Below are 18,160 nucleotides of genomic sequence, written 5' to 3'. Positions count from 1 at the left end.
TAAAAAAAAAAAAAAAAATTATAAATGAAATTATGATAATTTTATTTTCATTTTCAATTTTACTTCAGAGCCACACATACATACCCAGAGAACTGCATGTGCCTCGCGAGCTGCAGTTTGCTGGCCCCTATACTAGTTCTATATAACTAGTAAAACTAATCTACAGACTCTAGTCAACCGTTTAACCTCTCTGAATCACTATATCTTCATACCCATTCGGGGCTGGTGACGACCTTCTAGAGTAAATAAAGTGAGATTGTTTTATTCTGGAATAAGGAGTTCTTCAAATGATGTCCGTCCCAGGAGGTGCGCTGCCTGGCCTCTCATGCTGTGCCCCTCTCTCGTTTCAGTTGCCTAAGGTAGACTTCTTTGACTATTTTAAGTTGGCTCCTCTTGACCAGCGCTGTTTCATCCAAGCTGCAGACCTCCTGATGGCCGACTTCAAAATGCTCAGCAGTCAGGACATCAAGTGGGCCCTGCATGAGCTCAAAGGACACTATGCAATCACCCGAAAGGTGCTCTTCTTGGTCTTGGTGGGGTCACACCTCTCGAGTACTTCCTGTGATAACAGAATGAAGAGTTCAGCTTGCGGAAATTGAGTTGGTTTATAATGGCAAAGAGCTAAGGAGTTTGTCAGGGTGAAGATAAATAGACAAAGATATTTGCTGGTCAGGAAGAACTGAATGAAAAGAAACAATAGAGTAGAGGTAGGGAAGTTCTGGCGGGACCATAAAGCCATGGAGGGTTATGAATTTTACTGTGTCCTGCGGGATGACTAGACTATGACACACGTGTTCTAGGGCCACTGCTTCCTTCTTCGCTTCCTGGCTTAGGACAGGCCACACCATCCCTCCTGGGTGGCTCAGTTAGTTAAATGAGGCAGGGAGGGTTTGTAAAGCGCCCAGGAACCCGGCACTGCCCAGTGAGTGCTGGCTTGCCTCAGAAGAGAGTGTGCAGCTGCTCAAAGCTCCCAGTGTTGTTCTCCACCCAGGGCCCTAACTAAGATTCCTCTGAAGGACCTCTGTTCCAAGGCTTAGGAGGGTGCTGGTCACCAGTGGGTAATGCAGACATGCCTCTGGTAAGGTCCATGGCTCTGCCCATTTCCTGGTCTCGGCCAGAACAGAAGAGTGAGCACCAGCATGCCTTCGGCTTCTTTCTCTTCCTCTCTTCTGCCATGAAATCCATTTCTCCTGCTGCAGTTCTTGTGATTCCCAGCAAACAGTGTACTTTTTTCCCAAAGAATAAATCAATGTGGAGTTACTTTAATGGTTAAAGCACCTATTGTTTCTTAACCTAGAAGAAGGTAAACCCCAGGTGAATGTGATCCCCTGCTGAGCCTAGGCCCCTTCTGCCTTTAAATTGCCAAGAAGAACCAGGCAGCTGTCAGCAAACTCCTGACTGTAGGTTAATTTTAGGTAAAATTACTCTGAAGGGAATGCAGAGTTGGTCTGAATCTCATCCCCCATGTTAGCTAAATAGGAAATGCCTGTACTGTCATTGAAAAGTGAATGAGCTTCTCCCAAAAAACTGCAACTGCAAGAAAGCAAGGGCTCTCTTATCTCGAGGCCCTGTCTGGCGCTTTACTGCTCCAGTGGTGCCTCACACCTTTTTTGAGCTGCCAGGAAGCCCGGAGGAAAAGTAGAAGGGCAGCAGCAGGAGACAACGCCTGTGATCTGGGGGGGGGGGGGGGGTCCTCATTGGCAATGTCCCTGCCAAAGGTGTGATCATCCCACAGCCCACTCATTATTTGGGTGGGAGGTTATAGGCTTTTGTGGCTCATTCCTCTTCTTCATCACCTCCTTATCTCTTTCCTTATTTCTCCAGCGCCCTTCTTCCCTTCTTCGCCCTTCTTTGTATTTTTTTATGGTGTCTGCTTGTTTTGGTGGGTAGTTTGAAATTTTACAGGGTTTTGAAATGGGGTTGGGCTGTTGGGATGAAAGTGGGGTGTTTAAGGGAAAGTGGTGTTTGGCAGAAGCTAAAACCTGGTGTGCTCAGTTATAACCGAGGACTTCTCCCTGCTGTGTGCAAATGATGCACAAGGTTCTGCCCTGTAGAAAGTGACGCTCATGTGTACAGGGACAGAGAAGGCATGCCCAGAGCTGTTTTGTAATTACAGCAATAACATGTCTGCCTTGTGTGTGCCGTGCCCCAGACACGGTGATAGCTTAGGGAAAGTGTGTTCACTGTGAAGACGGAGTCACGTTGCCCTGGATTCCTCCCCCTTCCCCCCCCTTTTTTATTACGAACATCAAACACGTATAAAAGGGATTGTATTATGAGCCCACGCTTAGCCATCACTCGGCTTCAGTAATTATCAGCTGCTGCCCAATCTTGTTTCATCTCCACCCCTACCCACTGCCTTCCTCCCAGGCTTTTGGAGCAAATTCCAAGGATCATTTTCTTTTCATCCTTGACTTGCTCAGTGTTTATCCTAAAAAGACAAGTCTTTTTTTTTTTAAGATTTTTTATTGGGGAATTGGGGGATGGGAACAGCGCTGGGGAATTGAGGGAAGGGGAACAGACAAGGTGCTGTCCTTTTGTTCTTCAGTCTAGAGGACGTTGCTTCACTGGTCCAAGTTGGCACCATCATTACGCTCTTCCCGGGCGAGGCAGATCAGTCACTGGCTTCTGGACGGCCGCTCAGGCGGCTGCTGGCCGCTCAGGCTAGCTGCTGGCTACACACGGTAGCCCATGGCAACCCACTGGAGCAGGGGTGCAGTGGCGACTCACAGCAGCCCAGCTCCAGGTTGAGCTGTTGTTCAGCATCTTAGCTGTAGAGGGCAGCGTCACTGGCCCTCATACGTGGGATCCAAACCGGGACCCTCTGGCATCCCAAGCCAGCTCTTAACCAACACGCCACTTGGCCGGCCCGACAAAGTCTTTTTTTAAAACCATAATCAAAATACCATTATCACACCTTAAAAATTAACATCATTAGCTATCCAATTAGTGTTCAAATTTCTCTGAACGTGTCAGAAGTCATTTTGACAGCTTGTTTTAGTCATATGGGGTTCCAAGTAAAATCTGTTTATTTTAGTTAGTTGATGTTATTTAAATCTCTTAATCTGTAAGTTCTCTGTCTCTCATTCCGCCAGGCTCCAGAGTCTGTGTCCATTCCTCAGCTTTTATGTCAGCAAATGCCCATTATAATGATTTTAGGTCATCCCTTAAAGGAGCTCAGGCTATTGTCATAGATATCCTAAAAATCATACCAGACTGTATCTTTGATTCAGTACCGGAGAAGGTATTTGATTTGTGAACATGAGCAAGCTAGAGAGAGAAATGCCTGACAATAGCGAAAGGAAAAATTATTCTTCAGCATCTATCGTTCCTGTGTTCTTCCTGTTAGGTTTTTTTGAGTACATACTTCGTGGTAGTTACTGGCTTTACCTTGAGAACACTGGCATCAGTAGAACACAAATTAGCTTCCTTCCACAGAGCTTTCTGTCTGTTTGAGGAGATAATAAAAAAAAAAAATTTGAACCAGTGTGATGAATATTATAAAAGAGAGGCACATGAGAGCGCTAGGAGGGTGTCATTTGAACAATCTCAAAGAAAAGATGTTTTCACTAGAGGAACAATATGTGCAAAGGCTAAGAGGCAAGAAGGCGTGTAAAAAGTAACCGTGGTGCCTTTGGGATGTGTAGGCATGAATCATAACTAGCAGGCCTCAGAAGGAAGGAATTGTGATCGTCTAACTTTATCTGGTCTGCTTAACTAGACCTTCAGTCACTATTAAGATAAGTGATGATTGTTAACATAACTGTTAAAGTAAGACTTTGGAGGCTCCTTTAACTTGTAGAAAATATTTTGTTTTAAGATACAACTTCCTGACAAGTACCAGTTTGTGTTCATGTGTGTGGATTTTTTCCTGCCAACTAGAAACATTATTTAAATAGGACCATGATCCCAGTTCACTTCCAGTCAGGAAGGTCTACGTTTTCTGACAGCATGGGGTGGTTGAAAGCCCAGTAAACTACCAGTTAGGAGCTCTGAGTTCACATCCCAGTTTCATTAGTTGCTGATAAATGACATCTACCTCTCTTATAAAATGCAAATTGCAATACCTGTCCTGCCTCCTTTCCTGCGTTTTTGCATATAGCCCTGGTTCAAGGGTGGAGTACTTTAAGGCAAAGCTTAGTACAAATTAGTAGTCTTACAGCTGAGTACAAACGTGTGCCTACAGGTTTGTAGGGAACCCCCAAGGTCGTGGGAATTCCAGGGAGAAGAAACCGAAAGCAAGGGAGGAGATACTGCAGCCATGGAGGACATCGTTGGGGAGGTAGAAAGGTAGCAAGATGAATGTGACCTTCGGCCAGCTCTCTTGATGGGCTTTCACTGAATCTGTGAACACAAGGTGATGTCAGAGAGGGGGCTTTAGTTCTGAGCTGGCTTGAGTTTAAATCCTAGCTTTAATTCAGGTTTGACTGGGGACAAGTTCCTTCTCTCTAAGCCTTGCTTCCTTCTGTCTGCTATAAAATAAATAATACCTCCCTTAAAGGGTTATCGTGAGACTTGAATGAGGAGGAAGGTCCATGCATAGTGCTTAGCTCATAGGACGTACGAGTATATGTAGCAAATGGTATTGCCTTCTGATCCCCAAACTTAGGAGCTTGGAAAGGAAAAGGTAAGATGTGGATTAAGAGGAAAGGGGGATCCTTCCCTCTTCTGTAGCTAAAATATCTTTTGTTGTCCTGCAACAGGGACACACACCTGTTTCTCTAAGATAAATAGATCAGAATGTGATTTATTAGCAGCATCCTTATAACACACATCCCCGTAACCTTTTACCCAGTAAATGAATATTATGTACAAAATATGTGAGTGGCTGAGGGTACACCTTAAGCTGTGGTAACATCCCTGTACCCTAGAGGCTAACAGTCCAGTGGAGGAGATAACATGAAACAGCATCAGACAAATAAGTGTATAATTACAACTGTGATGGGTGTTTTGAAAGAAAAATGCAAGGTGCTTTGAAAGAGTATAACAGGAGGACCTAAAGTAGACTGAGAGGCTCCGGGAGGGCCTCGCTGAGCAAGTGACATTTAATCACAAACCTAAGTGTTACATAAGTGGTTCAGTCAGGGGGTGTGGAAGACGACAGCATCGTTTCCTGGGATGTGGAATAAGAGCTAATTTGTAAAAGAGCTAATTGGAGTGAATTCGGTCTGAGAAACGTTGAGTTACCAACATTCTGAGTGGAGCCTGTGAGACATCCAGAACATCCAAAGGTAATTTACTGGGTGGTTGAATGGACCAAAACAGTTGGAAATAGGGACTAGAAAGGGATTTTGAGAGTCATCAGCTTATGGAAGGTAACCTCACCAGCCTGGATGAGGTTCTTAGAGAGACTGGTGAAGAGAGAACCAAGGCTGCCTTGAGGACTTCCAGCAGGTCAAGACCAAGTAAAGGAGATGGTGGAGGTGGAGCCGTGCAGAGAGGAAGCACGAAGTCGGGAGAGTGGAGGGGCGGCATTAATACTGGGAGGTCAAGTAAGACGAGGACTAAAATGCAGGTATTAGAGTTGGCCCCATGTTACGAAGTAGATTAGCAAGTGGAAAGGTGGGGTTCGATGCCAGATTGGAGGGAGTTGGAAAGCTCATGGGAGATGAAGTGATCAAACAATGTACAGACGGCTCCTTTGATAAGTTTGGCTGCAAAGAGGAGGAAGAAGGAAGAGGGGCGGGTAGCTGAAAGGGGAGGAAGCCAAGGGAAGAAAGGGTTTTGGATTTTTTTTTTTTAATTGGGGAATTGGGGGGATGGGAACAGTGCTGGGGAATTGGGGGAAGGGGAACAGACAAGTTGCTGTCGTTTTGTTCTTCAGTCTAGTTGTGGAGGACGTTGCTTCACTGGCCCAAGTTGGCACCATCATTGCGCTCTTCCCAGGCGAGGCACGTCAGTCGCCGGCTTTCTGGACGGCCGCTCACTGCGGCTGCTGGCCGCTCACGCTGGCTGCTGGCTACATACGGTAGCCCATGGCAACCCACTGCCACAGGGACTGCAGCCTATGCCGTCGCCGGCGACTCATGGCAGCCCAGCTCCAGGTTGAGCTGTTGTTCAGCATCTTAGCTGTGGAGGGCAGTGTCACTGGCCCTCATATGTGGGATCCGAACCGGGGCCCTCTGGCATCCCAAGCAAGTTCTTAACCATCGCGCCACTCGGCTGGCCCGGGTTTTCGATTTTTAAGAAGACTTGAGAACATTTAAATGCCCATTGGAAAGATCTAAAAAAGGGAGAAGCTAAAGGTATGGAAGAAAAGAGGAAAGGGACTATCACTGGCAGAAGAATTTTGCGCTGCAGTGTGCTGTACAAAGTGGGGGGATACAGGTGAAAGCAGTGAGGAATGTGGGGAGTGGACGAGGGAGAGCTGACCAGAGCAATACCATGTGAGATATGCCTGTGAACTGTAACTCGCTCGCCGGCCATTTGTCATGTGATGTAATCTGTACTCATTCAAGGACAGCTTGAGCAGTTTCTGTTTTTGTATGTCGCCCTTTAATTTTTCAGTAAGCATTTTGGTTCTGCCATTGCAGCAGTCTATGCAAGTTAGAAAACAAAAATAATGAAATGTCATCTATTTACTTTACCACTACCTATTTCTGTAAGACGTGCGGGGGAGGTAGCTGAAACTGTGAGTCAAAATGAGATTTGGAGATTGCCTGTGTTTCATGTATGCTTGTGTCCCATCTACAGTGGTAACCTTACCCTTTCTCAATTTTTAGGCCTTTTCTGATGCCATTAAAAAATGGCAGGAACTATCGCCAGAAGCCAGTGGAAAAAGAAAAAAGAGAAAAGAAATGAATCAGTATTCTTACATAGATTTCAAATTTGAACAAGGTAATGGCAACCTGAGTGTCACTGACAGTATGTGAAGCTACTATGCAGAGCTGTCCCCTCTTGCGCAGCCCGTAAGGGACATTGTGGTACAGCTGCTTAGGGAATGTCTTCCAGACCAGTTCAAGGAGTGAATCCAACGTGGGCTGCTTGGGCGACGCGTAAATATTTTTAGAAAGTGGCTACAGTTGTCATCTTCCTTCTTTCTGCTACTTAGGGTACACCATGACAGGCATATTTAGTGCAGTATTAGAAAATTCATGCATGGAGAAGTGCTGGGGGACACTCTTAAGCCTGGGAAAAACTGGTCTTGGGTGTCTGATAAAAATTAGCTTTATCACTAGTAAAAACTGCCTAGGCCAGTGATTGATGGCTTACTGCTGAGGGGTCACTTACACACTCCTCAGAGTGGCTTCTCGGAAAAAAACAAGCAGCTCTGAAGTAGCTACTGTTTATTTAAAATTCTGTTATTCTTGCTGATGAAATAAGTGCTGCAAGTTCTTCCAAAGAGGTTAGTTACTTCAGGTCTAATCACACCCCAAAAGGTAAACTTGTTGATTTTTACAACAAATTTCATCTGAGTTGCTTGTGTCCAGCAAGAGTCCACTACAACTTTTCCTATCGATTATGTCATAAAAAGGAATATTTTCCTTTACACAGTCTTTCTGTTACATCTGTACTTGAATTTCAAAACTCTTCAGGACCTAAAAGAAAATGGCCTAGGCTCTGACTCCTAAGGTCCTCAGGCTAGTCCGTGGAGCAGTGCTCTCCTGGTATGACAGGTTTCACGGGTCTGGCAGAATGAGAAAGTGGGGACAGCATATAAGTGGTGTTTCATTTAGTTGATTTTATCCACACTTTAGACTTAAGGCATCCCTAATATCTAGTCAGTCTCTATTTGTTCTGACTTTCAGTGGTAGAGAAAGGAAAAGAACCACTTTGTAAGAAGATTCACTCCCTTGTTGGTCAGCTCTGTCTTTTAGCAAGTTCTCCTTTTATATCAAGCCAAAAGATACCCTCCTGAAATTGCCTACCGTGGTTGTAGCTCTTGCCTTTGCAAAGCCTTGGAATCTGTCTGTCGCTGCTTCCTGATTTTCCTTCTCTGTGTGCCCTTTTCTAGCTTGTTGGTATTTCTTTGAAAGCTTGAGTGTACCAGGTTGGACACAGCACTCCAAGTGAGGTTTGCTGAGTAAAGACATCAGCTGGGATTTAGATTCTGTACTTAAATTAAGTCCATACAGCCTAAAATGCTGTAGCTTTTGAAAATCAAAATATGTCCCACCTTTGGCTCACATTATTAAGCCTTGGTCTTTTCACCCACCTTGCTTTTAAGTCATAGACCTCTCACAGTTGTCCTGCATGTGACATTTTCCCATGTTAACTTCATCTTATTGGTTCCAGCCCATTGTTTCAGGTATATCCCTTTAATTTTAGATTCTTATTCTTATGTTCCACTTATTAGATCATCTAGAAAATATGCTTGATGTACATTAATAGTTTAATATTTGTACATAACCTTTCTTGACAGCAGTTTATAAGCACATAGGCTCAGAATCCTTCGTCTGTTCCAGGAATCCCACCCTTCACCTTTTCAGCTTGTTTTCTATCCAGTCACTGCTCTTTGAGCTATACATTGCTTGACTCAGAGAGAGAGGATTCTCCCTCAGTGCCCTTTTTATGGTCCTAATGAGCTGACCACCAACAGCTCTCATGAAGAGTCTTCTTAGAATTTGGATATAAACAGAGTATCAGTGAAAATACAACATATCACTTCTAGCAAGGCTGACCAAGAAAAAAGAGGAGACACAAATTTCCAGGTGTTGATGAGGACATGGAATGCCTGGAACTCACATGCATTGCTGGGAAGGAAAGTGTAAATTGGAACAACCACATTGGAAAACTGGCACCGTTTCTCTAAAGCTGATCCAGCAATTCCATTCCTTCCTGTATGTTTAACTGAATTATAGACATGTTCAACAGCCCTATTTATAATAAGCCCACCTATCCTCAATAGACTAGAAATAAACTGTTATATTCATGAAGTACAATACTGAGACCCTCCAATTGGAGCATAACGGGGGGGAAAGACACGAAAGTCAAGAAGTGCATGGCAGGTTAGAGAATGATACAGAGCCCATTTTTCCCAAATGATGGAGCATGTTAGAAGAACACAACATGCTGCTGGGAAGCGGGTGGGGCCACAGGAGACTGGCATGGCTGCCCTGGATTCCTAATCGTGCAGTTGTCTGCATGATTTTGCATTGTCATATCTTCTAGGTGACATAAAAATAGAAAAGAGGATGTTCTTTCTGGAAAATAAGCGGCGACATTGTAGGTCCTATGACCGACGCGCCCTCCTTCCAGCTGTGCAGCAAGAGCAAGAATTCTATGAGCAGAAAACCAAGGAGATGGCAGAGGTAGGAAGATGTGCTCGGAGTGCGCTTCCGGGGTTCTGGTTTGCTTAGTATAAAACTGTCTTTTAAGATTTGCCTTTTCTTTTGGTGATTAATTTGAATAAACTGTAGAGTTTTTAAAAGGGTTTTGTAATGATACTGACTAAAGTTCACTGTTTCATAAATCAGATTTATGTTAGGGAATTTTAATTGGAGCTTAGCACACACGTCTGACTCCCTCAGCCTCTAATGGTAGAGAAAAACCAAGAGAGACTCCATTTAGCTCTTTAACTCAACCACAATATATTGGTTGCTTTACATGTATTTTCTAGACCAGCATCTCTGAAAAGTGACCCATGGACCCCTGGCTTCCCCAACACTCTTTAGGGAGTTCTATGAGGTCTATCTCTTAATGATAAGATTATTTATCTTTTTACCCTGCTGAATTTGTACCGACGGAACAAAATAACAGTGCCTTAGCACAAAGCAAACCACTGGCACCAAATTGTACCAGTAATTATTTTCTTCCCCACCATGCATTCACATTTTTTAAAAAGTAATGTCACCTAATGTAACAAATGACAGGTGGACAAGTAATTCGGACAGCTGCATCAAGGTAACTTCTCCCAAATTCTAATTCCTGCTTGAGATCTAGAATGTTGTCATTGGCCATAAATAACAACTTCATTCAGTTTTGAGAACATGTCTGCCAAATACCTATTTTTGAATAATCACAGTTTTTCTGTCAGTCATTTTTTTCAAGTAACAATGGTGTTCTTTAAAAAAAAAAAGTGTCTTGTTCAGCAGCTTGCAACTCAGCAGCACCAGTGGCTTCTCCTTGAGGCTGACAGTCAGGATGCAGAGGTGCTTTGAGCAGACTTCTCACTTTGTCAGTATTGAAAAGGTGGTTTTAAGGGTCAAAATTTGATAAATAATTTTTAAACTACTAAGTTATGTAACTGAAGAGATGACTATTAATAAGAGTTCTCTTATGTTTATGGAAACAAATTCTAAACGGTGTGTGGCATCTTTTACTAAAGCTGTATTTGCATGTCTGGGTTTTTGTTCCCCAGCATGAAGACTTTTTGCTTGCTCTGCAGATGAATGAAGAACAATATCAAAAGGTAGTTTGAAAACCCAACTCATTCACTTACTTTGTTATTTTTCGTGGGCTTTTTTCACTTAACCACATTTCCTTGGCATTTTGATGGCAAATTGGTTCCCGGATAACCTCCTGTTGATCTGCTGAGTTTGTGGTTCAACCAAGTTACAGTCAAGATACTTGAAACAGTATAGTCACTCTTAATACCAGATTGGATGAGAATTGAAGGGAAGATAGAACGTTCCTGTTAAGGAACACTGCCTGGAATCCATTGGATAAAGTCTTAGAGGAGAATTTAGAACTCAGATATCACACAGAGTTAGAAGGAAGAGATGTCTATCCTTAGGGCCAGGTGGGTTTTGTACCCTGTCTGCCATCCTCACATAGTGGTCTTTTCTTACCTGGTAGGGATGGACAAGTGATTGGATCACTGATTAATAAAAGAATAAGTTTCCTGGGACTCACAGGTACTTGTGATTTCTGCTTCAGTTAGCTTCAGTGGTCCCTTAAGATAAAGCTCGGGCTGGAACATGGCCTTCTCACACTCCAGTCTTATAACAAGGAGAGCAAAATCCAACTTTTGAAGCTTTGCAGATAACATCCCTCATGCCACTTGTCCTTGACTCTTATAATCATGTTAGCAGTAAAATCTGATAGCAGATGGCATAATTCTGCTGGCACCCTGGAATTTATGAACATAACTTAATACAAAGGATGGCACCAAAAAGACCCCTAAAAAACAGACATGAAAATCTCAGTATGTGAGATTTTTTAGCTATGTGGTAATATTTGTACTGGCACCTTGAACTAGATTTATGCAGCAGAAAACAGCTCGTTGTTTTATGGTTTCTAGGTGTTGCTTTTTACCTTGGGGTGGGGGGATAGGAAACCTGCTGCCCTCTCCTCGAGTGTGGGGAGTTTCACGTGTATTTCTGTTGGGCCTGCAGGATGGCCAGCTGATCGAGTGCCGCTGCTGCTATGGGGAGTTTCCATTTGAGGAGCTGACACAGTGTGCAGATGCCCACTTGTTCTGCAAAGAGTGTCTCATCAGATATGCCCAGGAGGCCGTCTTTGGATCTGGAAAGGTAAGAACTGCGGGGTGTGTCTGCAGGTAGGAAACATTCACGGGGGCTGAGGAGACTTCGTTGATAGGCAGGCTTAATGCCTTGTGGGAGTGCCTTTTCTGGAGTGAGCTGGAACTGCTAAGATGCACCAGTGTGTGTGGTTCCTAGGCTATCCCTGGTTTGTATGATTGTGTTGGTTCAAGCACAGCAGCTTTCTTTTCAAGGGGTGGTATAATCCTTCCGTGCCGCAGGAGTACCTGCTGCTCCCCTCAGCTCCCTGCTTGGAAGAAAAATGAAATGTAGGGGAGCACAAATTAGTATTTTGTAACAAAAATCTGTAAAGGCTTTTATAGTTGTGTTAAAATCAGTAACTATTTTATACAAGATCATGATTCTCCTTCTAGTCAGTGTCTCTTGACATCAGCATAACATAATATGGAAAGGAGTTTTGTTTTGTCTTGATGAATACTTAAAAAAAAACAACCAAAATTGCTTTTCATAAATGCCTGACCAATAAAAATCACTCAGCATCAATTATTCTAAAGGAAGTTGTAGTTTAATCAAGAACTGAATAGCAATTATGAGCAGAGTGGTTGTGATTGGCAAAATAATGGCCCCCCCAGAGATGGTCCACACCTGATCCCCAGAACCTGTGACTATGCTACCTTATGTGGCAAAAGGGAACTAAGGTTGGTAATCAATCAGGTGACCTTAAAACAGGGAGATTGTCCTGCATTATCCAGGTGGGCCCGCTGTGATCACAGGGGTCCTTCAAAATGGACAAGAGCGACGGAAGAGGTCTGAGTGACAGTAGAGGTCAGAGTGCTGTGGGGTGAGGACTTAGCCTGCTGTAAGTGGCTTTAAAGATGGAGTCCAGTGCTCTCTGGTCCAGCTGTTCCTGCTTTCTCCTGGAAGAGTTTTAGTCACCTGACATGATCTGAAGCAGGTAGGACCTAGAGGCTTTTCAAACAGTCCCCCAGTTTTTAGTTTATAATCCTTTCAATCCACTCCCGCCACTCACCCCTGCCTTCCCAAGAAGTCTTAGCCTCCAGCCTTTCCGGGGCTGTAGAAGGAACCAGCAATGCTGCTCACCAGCATCTTTTCAGACTGAGCTGTGAGCTTTCTCCTGTCCACTGTGTCACTCACCCTTCCCTCTCTGCCGTCCATTGTCGTGTATCGTGGTTTAGGCTGATAGAGGTCCTCTGGATGTCAAGGGTGGACTCTGATTTTGTCTCCTGGTTTCCTTGTTGTTAGCGTGTTTCTCAGAAGAGGGGACACAGAGATCTTTGTCATCTGAGAATCTATGTTCTTAACCACAATTTATTTGCCTCCAATTGAAAGATGCGTTTAACCACTGAGGCTTTCATTTTTCTGAAAACTTGGTTGAATTTTCGTTTTTTCTCTCTTTGCCGCCCTACCTTGTCATTCTAGTCAGAGCTTAGCTGCATGGAAGGCAGCTGCACGTGTTCGTTCCCAACCAGCGAACTGGAGAAGGTGCTTCCCCAGACCATCCTGTACAAATACTATGAGCGCAAAGCCGAAGAAGAAGTTGCTGCCGCCTATGCTGATGAGCTTGTCAGGTGAGTTCTCAGGGTCGGAGAGGGGCATCTTGCAACTCATTCCCCGTTAGGAAGGCTGCCTGAGCACTTTGATCAGATGACGAAAATTTTGTAACAAAGCTGCATCTTCCAAGCTTTCTGGCATTTCTTTCTGAGAAATAAAAGAATTTTATTTTATTTTTATTTATTTTTTTAAAGATTTTATTGGGGAATTGGGGGAGGGCAACAGCGCTGGGGAATTGGGGAAGGGGAACAGACAAGTTCCTGTCCTTTTGTTCTTCAGTCTAGTTGTGGAGGACGTTGCTTCACTGGCCCATGTTGGTATTATCATTGTGCTCTTCTCGGGTGAGGCAGTCGCTCACCGACCATTGGACGGCAGCTCACGAAAGCGCACGCCAGCTGCCAGCCAGCCCCATTGCAGCGTACGCCGCAACTCATGGCAGCCCAGCCCCAGGTCGAGCTGTTGTTCACCATCTTAGCTGTAGAGGGCGCAGCGTCACTGGCCCTCATGTGGGATCCAAAGGGGCCCTGGCTGCTCAGAGCTGGCGTTCCAAGCCAACTCTTAAGCAACGCGCCACTCGGTCGGCCCAAAAAAGAATTTTATTAATGGTACAATCAACAGTTCAAATTATTGCCTACATCCTTGGCACCCCTTAATCATCTGGCTTATAGGTACAAACATTGTGCTTTGGGTTGGGCGGAAAGTGACATGTGCAAGCAGTTCTCAAAAAGGTGTTTTTTTGTTTTGTTTTGTTTTTTTTAATGATTTGTACTGAAGCAGGACCCAAACTGGTACCTGGATTTCCTGGTAAGAGCCAGTACATAGGAGATCCTCCATCCATGATTTAATGAAAAGTAAGAAGTCAAAGGAGATACAGGCATCCAGCTGAAAACTCATCTTAGTATAAACAGTCACATGGGGACCACAGCAGGCTTCACTGCTCTGAGTAACATTCCCTCTGCTGTTTGGACTCTAGGTGCCCCTCCTGTAGCTTTCCTGCTCTGTTGGACAGCGATGTGAAGAGATTCAGTTGTCCCAATCCTCGCTGCCGAAAGGTAGGGAGGCACATTTTTTTTGTCTATTCATATTTGAATTACGGTATTATGGGCTGCCCTAATGGTGCAAATATCTTCTGGTATGTGTGTACTGACCCGTGAGAGGGATTTGTTTGTTCTGCTTTTCATGAAAGCAAATGAAGATAGGTATTTGAGAATGATGGTTGATGTGGTTATGGAGATGGGGGCCACTTGTGCAATTGCAGTCACAAAGCTCTAGATCCCTGTTTTATGTGCTCTTCCTATAAGGGCATTTATTGTAATGTGAAATGTGAAGAGTTTTGTGTTTCTTCACTGTGCCACCATTTTTCTGGCTTGCTTTTGTACTCAGATAGTTTCTGTGTGTGCGTGCACGTGTGCATACACACACACCCCTGCCATTTTCAAAGTCCTAATGACAGTTCTTTGATTAAAGAATTGGGTGTTGTGGTAGTGTCTCTAGTATGTGTGGTAGATTATTCACTCAACTGTTCTCATAAGAATTGGTTGTATCAGGTGAGACCAAAGCTATCCTGGCACCTTGCTACTGAAAATCTTTCTTCTTTTAACTAGACTCCTTTCTGTGAACTAAGAATGTCTTAAAATTTATCAACTTAGCGTTTTTAACGAATGTTGGCATCCACCTAGACAAGTATGTTTTAGGCCATTTTTTAAAATAGCATGATCAGAGTTGAATATTATATCTGCCTTAAAATGAAAGTAAGATATTAGAAAAAGAAGAAAGAAATTAATGGACTAAAACTTTATTCCTTTTGTTTTCAACATTAACATTTCCATGTAAAATCTGGATGGATTTTTACAACTGATATGTTTATTTAATAATTTGTCCCCACCTCAGCCTATTACTATAACAGTTGTCCCAGCAGTCTCCAGCATCTTGGAACTAAGAAAGTGGGGTAACTGCCCATCCTCTGCACTCCCAGTGTGTCCAGTACTGGGGTGCCTTAAGAAGGCATTGCCTGAGAGCTAAGATTCAGAGAGCAAGGAGGCAGTAGCCAAGGGAAGGAAAGGGTAGGAGTGACGTGAAAGTGAAGATGTTGGAATGTTTTAGGTCCAGGAAGCAGTAGCACCCTGGACACTGACTGGTACTGGGAGTGTGAAGGGAAAGGCTCATGAGCTGGGTGGGGCCAGGGCCATGCCGGCCTTGAACACCATTCTGAGGGGAGTAAAATATCAGGGAGATCTGTCTGGCAGTTTGAGTAATCCCAGTGAAGGATGTGTGTCACTGCTACCCCTCTGGAGTCTCCATGAATTGCTAAGAATGAGCTGGGAACTACGTTTCCTGATAAGATTCAAAATTAAACTCTTATCAAAAAACATCCTTGTATATGATTTGGAAGGCCAAAGAGAAGGGGAGGCATTATTTTACAAAGACCATTACAAGCAGGCGTGAGGGCACACATGAGTCTGAAACAGCATCCCATATAGTGTCTTGATCACTCAACCTGGCATGTCAGTGAAAGCCTCCCAGAGGCTCTTAAGAGCCTAGGCAGAAACACCAAATATTCTGCTTTCTCTCTGTGGGAGGAATATACATGCCCTGTTGAACTTGGAGGTGGCCCTGTGGCTTCTTTTGGCCAATGAAATGTGAATGTGGGTGAAAATGTTACTAGCAGAAAAAGTGGTAGAAACATACTTATGGATGATGTCAGCAAGATGGTGAAATTGGCAGCTTCATACCCTCCTTCCCCTGCAGAAACACTGATTCATCAGTACATCAACTAGTTCCCTTTGTGAGAAATGTAGAAACCAGTTATAGACTCCTGTACTCCAGACAGTGCAAAGCCAGCTGCAGTGAGGCCTGTAGGACATTTCATGGAACTCACGCCGCAAAGCCCACCCACCAGTACACGCAGCACAGTTGGGAGGAAACTCCTAGCTTCTCCTTGGGGAGGGAATGAGAAGCCTGGAACATACATCTAACTTGGAGACTTCTCGGAGTGTTACCCAAAGGGCTGGCTTCTATCTGTCCTGAATCTAAGCACTGATAGGAAGGGGCACCAGATTGGGGAACCACTGAGAACAAAGGCGGTGGTTTGAACTAGCACACACACACTTGCCATTGCCCCTCCTCTTGACTTAGTGTGGAAAGAATGGGAGAAAACCCCCATCCCCCAGCTTCTCCCTACGGAGGAAAAGCGTTGGATCACATGTCCAGCATTTGGCTTTTGGGGGGACTGCCCAAGCAGCTGGTTTCTGTCTTACCTGACTCAGCACTGACAGCATCCCACATATTTAGATGCCTGGAAACCTCAACAGAAAAAGAGCTGGGCCCCTTACAGGAGCTTCAGAGAACCTGCAGTACAGTAGACAGACACTAGAGGGAGCAGGAGATTACAAACTCCTGAGAAAAGAAACCAGCAGATCCGCTCTAATTGGGAATTTACACACGTAAGTCCAGAGAAGATGCATCCACAGAAAAGGTTTGAGGGGCCCCAAGAATCTTTATTGAGACTAATTGGTGAAGATCTTTCCCTGTATAAAGCCAGTCTGAAAGACTGGAGCTGTGACTTTTTTCAGATGTGTGGATGTCAACACACACACACACACACACACACACAAAAGGCACAAGAAGAAACATGGTCCAACAAAGAAACAAACTAAATCTTTAGAAACTGACCCTAAAGAAATGAGGTATGTGAATCACCTGAGAAATAATTTAAAATAATCATGAAGACGCGCAATGAGCTTAGGAAAATGGTATGTGAGATGATAAGAATGAGAATATCAACAAACAGAAAATATTTTAAAGAACCAAACAAAATTCAGTTGAAAAATACAATAAATTATTGAAAATTTTACTAGAGGGGTTCAATAGCAAACTTGATCAAGTAGAAGAAAGAATCAGCAAACTCAGAGACAGGTCATTTGAAATTGTCTAGCAAGAGAAGAAAAAAGAAAAAAGAATGAAGAGTAAGGAAAGCTTAAGGGACAGGATACCTCAAGCAGACCAGTATATGCACTTTGAGAGGCCTAGAAAGAGAAGACAGGAAAAGGCAGAAAGCTTATTTGAAAAAATAGTGACCAAATCTTCCAAAATCTGGGAAGGAAGTAGACATCCAGATTTAAGAAGTCAAACGTACCCCAATTAGGATGGACTGAGACACTTTATAATCAAATTGTCAAAAGTCAAAGACAGTTTTGAAAACAGCAAGAGAAAAGCAACTCGTCATGTACAATGATGCCCCCATAAGATTCTCCATGAATTTTTCAGCAGAAACCTTTCAGGACAGAAGAAAGTAAGGTGATATATTCAGAGTGCTGAAAGAATAAAAGAAAAAAACTGCCAGTCAAAAATACTGTATTTGGCATAACTATTCTTCAGAAGTGAGGGAGGGATTAAGACATTCCCAGATAAAAGCTGAGAGAAGTTATTACCACTAGACCTGCCTGACAAGAAATGCTAAAGGGAATCCTTCAAATTGAAACAAAAGAATGCTGGTTAGCAACAAGGAAGTATATAAAGGTATAAAGCTCACTGGTAAAGGTATAAACAGACACAAAATACTGTAATGTGTGTATATGTAATCCCTTTTAACTGATACAGAATTTAAAAGACAAAAGTATAAAAAATGACTATAGAAATATATTAATGGTTACACAATATAAAAAAGATGTAATTTGTGGCATCAATAACAGGGAGGATAAAAGTTTTTGTATGTAATTAAAGTTATCAGCTTAAAATAGATTGTTATAAATATACACAGGAGAAAGTGAGAAAGGAATCAAAACCTGTCACTACAAAAAAATGAATGAAACACAAAGGAGGACAGCAAGAGAGGAAAAGAGATAAATAGGCTACAGGACAGAGAACAACACAATGGCAATAATAAGTTCTTCCTTATCAGTAATACTTTAGTTGTAAATGGATTAAACTCCCCAGTCAAAAGACAGAGTGGCTGAATGGATTTTTAAAAAGAAATAAGATCCTTATCTAAAAAAGATGCACTTTATATTTAAGGACACACACACAGGCTGAAAGTGAAAGTTAGGCAAAATGATATTTCACGTAAATGGTAAACAGAAGAGGGCTGGGGTGGCCATACTTATACAAAATTGTCTTTAAATCAAAAACTGTCACAAGAGACAATAATATTATATAATAAAACGGTCAATTCACCAGGAAGGTATAACAAGGATAAATACATATGC

The 18,160-nt window shown here is 43.2% G+C and overlaps 1 protein-coding gene across 5 annotated transcripts in view; it reads left to right on the top strand.

Moving 5' to 3' along the window:
* RNF216 (ring finger protein 216) overlaps positions 1-18,160 on the top strand; it is a 131,083-nt gene that overhangs the window by 21,884 nt on the left and 91,039 nt on the right. For 4 of the 5 annotated variants that reach the window (XM_019637527.1, XM_019637526.1, XM_019637531.1 and 1 more), the window contains exons 7-13: positions 351-515; positions 6,723-6,837; positions 9,112-9,251; positions 10,301-10,351; positions 11,277-11,414; positions 12,825-12,973; positions 13,930-14,008. In XM_019637527.1, the coding sequence (XP_019493072.1) occupies positions 351-515; positions 6,723-6,837; positions 9,112-9,251; positions 10,301-10,351; positions 11,277-11,414; positions 12,825-12,973; positions 13,930-14,008 (837 nt within the window). The remainder of the gene's footprint in view (positions 1-350; positions 516-6,722; positions 6,838-9,111; positions 9,252-10,300; positions 10,352-11,276; positions 11,415-12,824; positions 12,974-13,929; positions 14,009-18,160) is intronic. The other variant, XM_019637530.1, reaches the window with a different exon arrangement.

The sequence above is a fragment of the Hipposideros armiger genome, unplaced genomic scaffold, assembly GCF_001890085.2.
Source record: "Hipposideros armiger isolate ML-2016 unplaced genomic scaffold, ASM189008v1 scaffold_33, whole genome shotgun sequence".
Classification (NCBI taxonomy): domain Eukaryota; kingdom Metazoa; phylum Chordata; class Mammalia; order Chiroptera; family Hipposideridae; genus Hipposideros; species Hipposideros armiger.
The sequence above is the reverse complement of the archived record's forward strand: the minus strand, read 5'-3'. Positions and strand labels throughout refer to the sequence as shown.